We start from the raw sequence: 9,652 nt of genomic DNA, 5'->3' as shown, positions 1-9,652 counted from the left end.
CAGTGAAGCGACATCCTCCACAACTAGACTGAAGAACAAAAGGACAGCAACTTGTCTGTTCCCCTTCCCCCAATTCCCCAGCACTGTTCCCATCCCCCTAATTCCCCAATAAAAAAATAAATAAAAAATCTTTAAAAAGAAACTGTGGTACATTTATACAATGGAGTATTACTCCACTATAAAGAAGAATAAAATCGTATCATTTGCAACAATATGGATGGACGTAGAGACTATTATGTTAAGTGGAATAAGTCAGTCAGAGGAAGACAAATATTATATGATCTCACTTATATGTGGAATCTAAAAAACTGAATGAACAAGCAAAGTAAACAGAAATAGTCTCAGAGATATAGAGGAAAAACTGATGATTTGGTTGCTAATTGGGAGGAGGGTGGGGATGAGGGAGAAGGGGAAGGGATTAGACAGCATAAATAGGTAACTACAATATTGCCACAGGGATATGAAAGACAGTTTGGGGAATATAATTAATAATGTAAATATTTTGTAGGATGTCAGATGGTCACATGTCTTGCTAGGGAGATCACTTTATGGACGGTGTAGAGGCTTGACCACTGCACTGTACACCTGAAGCTGATGTTGTATAATATTGTATGTCAACTATAATTGAATATATATATGGTCACGGGATGTGGAGTACAGTGTGGGAGTGGAGTCAATGGAATTGTAATAGATGTGTATGATATGAGGGGGGGAGTGAGCGGTGGGTTGGGGGAGGAGGGTTGTCACTTTGAGGGGTAAAAAGTATAACTAGTGCACTAAGTTGTACACCTGAAACTAAATTTAAAAATAAATTTAAAAAAAAAGTAAAAACCATTCTGAGCTTGTAGGCCTTACAAACACAAGTGTTGTGTGGATTTGGCCTGTGAGCCAGTTTGCCTACCCCTGCTCTAGTCCCCCACCCCCCTTTAATCCACTCACCACCCAGCAGCCAGAGGATCTTTTTAAAACTCAAGTCATCTCAAGTTTATAATCCTCGAGATTTTCCATCACGCTTAAAATAATGCTAAAATCTTTACTGCAGCTCACTAAGCCCTCTGGGACCTAGGCTCTGCTACCATTCTGATTTTGCCTCGAGCCACTCTCCTGCTCACGTTTTCCAAACTGCCAGTTCTAACCCATAAGCAGTAATGAATCCAATGTAGTGAGTCCTAACCAACAATTTTAAAATGAAATAGTATATAAAATACCACTGTAATCTCATGGATCCTTAGCAACAAATTCACTCTCATCAACTGTGATAAACCCTTGAGAAATAGACAGACGTTACAATAGCAATTAAAAACAGGTGATTCCATCTTTTCTTCACTGGCATCTTGTTTCACTTTCTGGCATATGACAGTAAATTTCAACATCACTGAAATGGGAGCATTAATGTTGATCAGTTTAATTTCATAGTAACCAAATTTTCAGTTAGTTGAGAAGTATGGGAGAACTGATTTGTCAAAAAAAATCTATAGAGGTCAGCTGAGTGGCGCATTGGTTAAGAGCTGGCTTGGGATGCCAGCTCTGAGCAGCAGGGCCCTGGTTCAGATCCCACGTGAGGGCCAGTGACACTGCCCTCTACAGCTAAGATGGGGAACAACAGCTCGACCTGGAGCTGGGCTGCCGTGAGTCACCAGTGATGGCATAGGCAGCAGTCCCTGCTGCAGTGGGCTGCCATAAGCTACAAGTGTAGCAGGCAGCCAGCGTGAGCGGCCGGCAGCTGGTGTGAGCGGCCGTCCAATGGTCAGCGAGCGACTGCCTCACCCGGAAAGAGCGCAATGATAATACCAACATGGGCCAGTGAAGCGACATCCTCCAGTAGACTGAAGAACAAAAGGACAGCAACTTGTCTGTCCCCCTTCCCCCAATTCCCCAGTGCTCTTCCCCTGCCCGCCCCAATTTCCCAATAAAATCTTAAAAAAAAAATCTATAAAGCTTTTCAAACCAAGTTTCTGTAACACACTGTTGGAGTGTGGCAACTGCAACATTCGAATTGAGCTATTACTAAAGACATTTAAAATGGAAGATTTTATTATTAAGAGGAAAAAGAATGATAAAGTAAAAAAAAATACAAAAACATCATTAAATTAAATTGATGGATCTAGAAATATAAATAGTGATAATACTGATTAAAATGTTGACTCTACAGCAAACTTCAAATTAGTCTGAACCAAATCCTAAAAAGAAAAAAAATACATGCAAGACTTTTACAGTGGATATGATTTAAAATGTAGTTTTACCAAATGTGTACAACCAAATATTTATCATAGGCCCCCCTGTATTTGTAGTCACATTCCTGTAACTGAAACCTGCAAAATTAAAGATACTCAGGTTATGCTGAATTGTCCACAGTACTTGGAATATTTTTTTAAAAAGATAATTATTACCATAATTTCTTAGCCATTTATGACTGTTAATGAAGACTATTAATGATAATGAATATCATCTGGCAAAAGACCAAAGATTCACACCGCTACAGGAAAAATTATACTCACAGTACAGAAGGTAATGCTGAAATTTTATAGTAAATCAGTTAATAAATTAAAAATTAACAACATAGTCTTGAATCTATTACAGCAATTAGAAGCATTGTTTATTTTGTAATTAGAGTCTGATCTTTGACTTGAGACTCAATTCACAGTGATGTTGCAAGTTGTATAAAACTTTAGTTTATATCAGGCATGTAGTAATATTTTCATAAAGGATGTATTGTGTTGCTTAAATTTACCCTCACATACATTTGAATAATATATATTCATAGAACTGAAAAAGTACATTATTGGTCAACATAAACTAAGCTAAAAAATTTTAAAAGAATTAGTGATGGAGCAACAAATAAAAGAAACACGAATTTTTTTTTAATTAACAGAAACTATTAATAACAATGCTGATCACCACTTTATATATCACACAATTTTGGCATCCAAAGAAATTCCACTGAATCTCATAACTATTGGGTTATCGGAAAAGTCATGACGTATTTTTTCTGTTTTTCGTTGCAAAAGTGCATCACGACTTTTCCGATAACCCAATATATTGATATGGTACTGGAATTCTTTTAGGCCTGATAATTCATTTAGGCTCTTAAAAGTCACTACTTATCACCTCTTAGTGATAGCTTTTGAACTGCTTGTTACATATTGTTGAACTACTAATCCTAGGTCTTAAACTTCTCAGTATCACCAATTTTTTTTTTTTTTTTTAGCTGAGCCATCCTGCCACCTGTTGGCAGCTCAGCTCAGCCCGGGAATCAAACCGCTGTTGCTCAGAGCTCACACTCTTGAGCTAGCTCTTAACCAACTGAGACACTTGGCTGGCCCTCAGTATCACTAAATTTGATGGAGTCAGTCATGAAGAAGTTATTTATATCACTGGAAGCAGGGAAGAAGAGGGATTATTCTTAGGTGGCAAGGATACCCATACAATAAAACTTAATCCTTTAACATCTTTCCCCCTAGTCTATAACATACAAGATAAAGGGGATTGGCTTGGGTTACATTTTTTTAACTGCCTAGATAGAAGACTGAGTACTAGGAATATCTCATCTTCCAAATCACGAATAGGCCATTTTAGTTAAACTGAGCATTTGTTTTTTCCCTTCAGACAGATTAAGCAAAACATACTATTTTCCCCTTACTGATCCTCATGAAAGCACAGGAGGGCATGCCCATTACAAAAGAAGCTTCTAAAGCATAGGGATGTGGTCAGTTGTTTCTTGATAAAGCACCTTTCCAGAACCTTAACACAATCAAGAACTTGATAAATATATTGGGATGATGATTTATAGAAAAGCGCAGCGAATTAAAAATGAAATAAAGAACACTTGTGGAATTGCTGCAAAGAAATGCCAATATTACAGTACTGTGAAGAAGCTAGCCACTCATTGATTAGTCTGTTATAGATAAACTATCCACCAAGAGTTTGGTGATTTAAGTATTTTTTGTTAAAATAGCAACCATACACTATGGCAGCATTAGTGATTTGAAAAACTCTCCTGTGCAAAATACTTAAATGCTATAGTTAATGACAATTTGTGAAATGTTTGTTGAATTGTGTCTACAGTACGCTCCTTCTCTCCTTTCTGCAATGTTTTCTTCCCTCACAGCACATACCTCAATTATTAGGTGCCCCTTGTCAACATAAAACTTCTCTGTACCCAGGAAGTAGTCAACATAAACTACCCAGTACTCTACTTTTTATTCCCACTGCCATCCTCTCCAACCCCTTCCTTCAAAATCTCTTCTCAAATAGCTAAAAAAAAAGTCCCATTAAATATATTAAGGTGTTACTAAAACAGCAGCTTATTATTACTTCTCCCAGAAGTGTTGCCCACTTTAAAAGTATGCTTAGCCCAAAGGTCATGTGAAGTTTCTGTAGGAATTCAGGCATCAAAGCACCCTGCCTTAAAATGCAGCAAATCATACCACAAAGGTGACACAGGACTCCATAGACTAGACTGAACCCAAGGATACGGATGAAATTCAGCTCTCTCCATCTCTCCCCTGACCCAATGCTGAAATTTTGAGAAGGGCCTCCTGACTCATTAATTGCAAATAACTTTCCTGAGAATGCTGTTCATAGTCGGCAGGGCCAGGATCCTGGACTGAATCCTTTCCTCAGTTCCTTTTGCTATACAGAACTGATTACTGATTATCAGCAAATTCAGGAAGTTACATAGGTTTAGCCCATAAACATACACTAAAAGCTATCATCTACTCAACAGGTCTTTAAAAGGGATGAGTTAGTATGAGTTATACTTAGTTTAGGTGCTCCCTAAATAAACGCATTAACCCTTTCTCCAGCCAGCAGGCCTGAGGTACCACAGGAGTCCACAAATGAAAGTGGCTCATTACCACACCAACTCTCCATGAGAGAGAAAACAGACATGGATGGTAGAAACTACTGCTTAATATTTCATAAAACAACACATTTATAGACAACTCTTGTTTCAATTAACCTTTACCTCTGAATTGCAGCATTCTATCTAAAAAGTGTACTTGCTGAGAATTTTACTTGGCGGTGGGTCTAGACTTAACTTTATGTCACCAGCATACGAGCTTTCAATTCATCTTTTCTTCTAAATTTTACAGAAAGCAACCAGTGTTGAATTTGAGATGATTCTGACCCATTTTCAAAATCAATAACAGCCATTACTTAGTGGCCACTACCTCGATCAGCACTTACCTAAATCTACTGAACTCATTTACATAAAAGCGAGCTATACAAACTATAAAATCTTTTTCTTTCCCAGTTTTTTTCTTTAGTCCTTAACCTGTACACATCTTTCAAAGGCCCACCCATTCACTAACATACACATAAACACCTAGTTTTCACAATTTTTGCTTTGGAAATTTCTCCTAAGAATAATATATTATGAACATTTTGGACATATGGCGTAAGATTGCTAAATGAAAAAATGAAACACACAAGATGTTCTACAGATTTGCTCTGGTGCTATTAAAGTTTTTACTTTTACTGGATAAATATAATCCACAGAAATCAAGGTTTATAAAACATTCATAGAGCAAATTTATCCCCAACTAGTAAGTCCAAGTGTGGATGTGTCTTTTCTAACACACATGATTTTCATTCAACTAAAACTTAGATCAATATAACATAGTGGGTAAGAATGCAGGATCAAGTAAGACCCTAGTTCTACTACTTCCTACCTAATGCAAAATGGGGGTAACAGAAATGGCACATGGGGTTGTGAGGCTTAAATTAAATCGTCTATGAGAAGTATATTGCAATCTACTCTAAATAGTTGTTTTAGGAAACAACTGCCATTTGGTTTGATGAAGCCTCCACTGTGTGACAATGGAAGCTATAGCTATTTCAGGGAACTTTTCATGTTTAGATTTGGTTTGGGTAACACTAAAGAAGGTTTAACAATATTAGTGAATACAAACATGTAGAAATAATACTACTATAACTCATATTTATTTTTTCCATGTAAATGTATACCACAAGTGTAAGAAATGTCATTTTTCCTAATCTAACCCAAGCTCATTTTAACATACCTGAAGCAAAAAATACCAATTAATCTTTCATTAAAATTTTAAAAAATTTATACCGAAGAAAAAACATGCATATTACTTTCCGCCCACCCCCAAAATCCAAATCTCTCCAAGGATCTAAATGATGTTATAAAATGGAAAACTGACAGACAATACTAACCTAGTTCAACAGGCATTACTGGATAGGCTACAAAACTGTCAGGTATTAAAACTCTCTTTTGTTTGAGATATGTCATACAGAACCCTAAATATACCCTAAATATACCATACAAGTGCTTATTCCAACCATATTGCATATGGCATGCCTCTGTCCTCAGTTTGATAGGAAGATGAAATTCTCTTTCTTGACATACTTTCTGTTTGCTTTAAAATAACTACAGCTCAGAAAGCTGGGGTAGATGCAGCAGTCACTTACTCATTCTAGTACACCATCTTCTCTCCTCTCCTCTCAGAGAATTTCTGAGGGAAAAGAACTCAGACAACCCACTCAAGTAATACTAAATATTTTTACATAATCCACAGACAATGATTTTTGTGATGTTAGAAACATAAAATATATGTCACAAAAACATATATTCTATGTTTCTTTACATTTTCAAGATTATTCAAAGTTGTGTCCATGGTCAACTTTAACAAATGCTTTTATAATATACAGTAATACCTTGGTTTGCAAGCATAATTCATTTCGAAAACTACTTGTATTGCAAGACATCACTCGTTTACCAAGTTAAAATGTATTAGCAATGTTTGCTCGTCTTGCGGAACACTCACAAACCAGGTTACTCGCAATCCAAGGCTTTACTGCAATTTAATACTATTGCATAAGTACATAAAAGTGGCTGACAGCAGACATAGGTGGACTTCACATGTCAATGTGTTTTCAAAAGGTTGTGTAAATAAAATCGTATTTCAAAAGCAGTAAGAGAGGTTAAAGAGGCTGTCATTTATTAAAATCACACTTGCATAGACAAAACATACTCTGTAGCTAATCTTTTCACAGTGTAGTTGCCCATTGGGTTTTATGCTCTGGAAGTCCGCATGATCCTAAGCAGTTTGCCTGAGTGAACATGGCCATTGTAAGATGTGAAAATTAATAAAGGGAAACCTCATTTGAAATGGTGTCAGGACAGAAAGGGGTGCTCACACGCAGCCCCTGGAGAGGTGAAATTACAGGCAAGACTGATGATGGTCAATCACAGACCCCAACAGAAAACAGGAAAGAATCACCAATGGTAGGCCTCAATGTAAAAGATATACATCACCTTTCCTACAAGAAACCGACTACCCCCGCAACTCAACCAAAGAGAAACCATCATCACCCTGAACTCTCACTTTTCTCCAATCAACTTGTTTTCAAAACTACCCCTCCCAACTTCCTCCTTTTTTCTCCATCAAATAACTTTCCCCTCCTTTGTTTGTTGGTCTTGCCTATGGCTTTTGCTACAACTTGCTCATCCTGAATTGCAATTCTTTGCTGTTCCCAAATAAACCTATTTTTGCTAATAACTGTTTTATTTTTAAGGCAACAAAGGCAAGCTGAATAAATTTAGAATGAGAAAATTTACAGCACTTTTTTACACACAGGAAATAAAAGCAGTCTTAGGGCAATCAATTTACCATTCTTTTTATTATTGCAACAATAGGAAGCATGCTTCAGTGAAAAGACTTTATTATGACCATAAAAGTGATGGATCTCTAGTTGCTTTTTTAAAAGAAAAACATTAAACATATACCATAGTTTTGCCCTGTAATTATTTTGTGCTACTTTTATTTCCCAACAAAGGCTCAGGAGCAACAAACTTTCCTCTTCAATAAAAAGCACAAGAGGCTGGCCAAATGGCTCAGTTGGTTAAGAGTTGGCTTAAGAGCACAAACTCTTGAGCAACAGGGCCACCGGTTTGATTCCCACATGGGCCAGTGACACTGCGTCCAAACTGAGCTGTCACTGAGCTGCCAACAGGTGGCAGGATTACTCAGCTGGTGTAACAACAAGGTTGCCTGTTTGATGATGGGTTACGCCCACCCGCAGGTAAGACTGAACTCTGCACCTTGAGCTGAGCTGCTGCCCAGATGGCTCAGTGGATAGAGCCTGTTCTCTTAACAACAAGGCTGCTGGTCCGACTCCTGCATGAGATGGTGCCTATGCCCACCTGCAACTAAGATTGAACACAGCACCTTGAGCTTAGAGGCCATGAGCTGCCGATGGGAAGCCAGATGGCGACTGGCGCCCTCCACAACAAAGATGGAAGAACAACTTGGCTGGTCCCCTTCCCCAATTCCCCAACACTGTTCCCCTTCCCCAAATCCGCAAAACAATCTTTAAAAAAATAAAATAAAATAATAAAATAAAAAGCACAAAGTTGTGAAGTTTCGAGAAAGTTTGGGACTAAGGCTGAATTTCTTCAGTCCTGTCTTTTTATCTCCACCTGGGATCCTGACATACCTAATGCCATTCAACAGTCACACCACCAAGGCACTGGGTGGCTGGATCTAAATACTGTAATACAAAAAAGATTTTAAAGGAAAAGGAAAAGAAAAACCAGGTGAGAGCCCATAAACACGAGGAGCCTAAGCAAGGTCATGGAATTTTCTTACTGGAAGGTCTGAAATAGACAAACCCTTTGAGCTTCCAATAAGAAAGAACCGAAGCCCTGAACCAGAGACGAGGTCATTAAGGTGGTCGGGGCACAAGTGGGGTTAAAACCCTATGGTCCGCGTCCCCACGATGCCACCTACGCACCGGACCCCACCAAAGGAGGCCACGGCCAGAGCCATCGCGCGGCGGGAACAGACACTCGGCGCATGAGGAGGAGGGGTGCCCCAAGTTGAGGCTGCGGAGAGCAGGAGGGTGTGGAGGGCAGGGGGGCCCAGAAGCGGAGAAAGGGGCCTAGCTCTCACCCTTGTCGCACGCCAGCAAGAAAAGCTTCTCATTCAGGGTGTTCTCTTCCTTCACCTCCCGCACATCTTTTAGCGCCATCACCTCGTTCGGCGGCGAAGAGGAGGATGGGGAAGACGGCAGGGAGGAGGAGGAGGCGCCCGAAAGGTCGCAGCCTGGGTACAGAGCCGCCATCATCGCGCCCCAGGCAGCGGGCAGGCCAGGAGATGGGGGCGGGGCCCCCGCCAGCCCCGACCCCGACCCCAGCCCCGCCCCAGGGCTGGAAAAGGGGTGAGTCGTTCCCATGGCTGCTTGGAGGCGCGGCCCGTTGGCCCCAAAGGGCGTCGCCTCCCCTGGGAGCCAGCACTCGCCCTCCACTGACAGCCCCAGGTTGGTGGCGGCGCACGCGCGGCCCCGGGGCCAGCGCCCCCTCCCCAGCCGCCTGCGCCCAGGCCGAGCCGGTCCGCGCCCCTCCGGGGACGACAAAGTGGCGCGCGCCAGGGCAGCAGCCGAGCGCGGGGCCGTGCCAGGAGCCTCAGGGGCCGCGCGCGGGGCGGCCCGGCCCAGCAGGAGGACAAGAGATCGGCCGGTGAGGAGCTCCGAGAGGCGATTCTGCGTCTGTCGGGCTCCCGGGCTGTGGGAACCGTGACCGAGCTGCACCGCGGAGAGATGCTAGCGGCTGTCCTCACGTCATTTTCCGCTCGGTGACAGCAACGACACCGGGGCGGGACCTGCTGCCAGGACCGGCTCGATGACG

The 9,652-nt window shown here is 41.0% G+C and overlaps 1 protein-coding gene across 3 annotated transcripts in view; it reads right to left on the bottom strand.

Moving 5' to 3' along the window:
- The window catches only part of TRPC1 (transient receptor potential cation channel subfamily C member 1), a 72,032-nt gene extending 62,380 nt beyond the window's left edge, over positions 1–9,652 (bottom strand). For 2 of the 3 annotated variants that reach the window (XM_019656943.1, XM_019656945.1), the window contains exon 1: positions 8,919–9,652. In XM_019656943.1, the coding sequence (XP_019512488.1) occupies positions 8,919–9,201 (283 nt within the window). In that variant the 5' untranslated portion in view covers positions 9,202–9,652. The remainder of the gene's footprint in view (positions 1–8,918) is intronic. The other variant, XM_019656944.1, reaches the window with a different exon arrangement.

This window comes from Hipposideros armiger, unplaced genomic scaffold, assembly GCF_001890085.2.
Source record: "Hipposideros armiger isolate ML-2016 unplaced genomic scaffold, ASM189008v1 scaffold_270, whole genome shotgun sequence".
Classification (NCBI taxonomy): Eukaryota; Metazoa; Chordata; class Mammalia; order Chiroptera; family Hipposideridae; genus Hipposideros; species Hipposideros armiger.
Note: the sequence above shows the minus strand (reverse complement) of the source record. Positions and strands in the feature narration are given on the sequence as shown.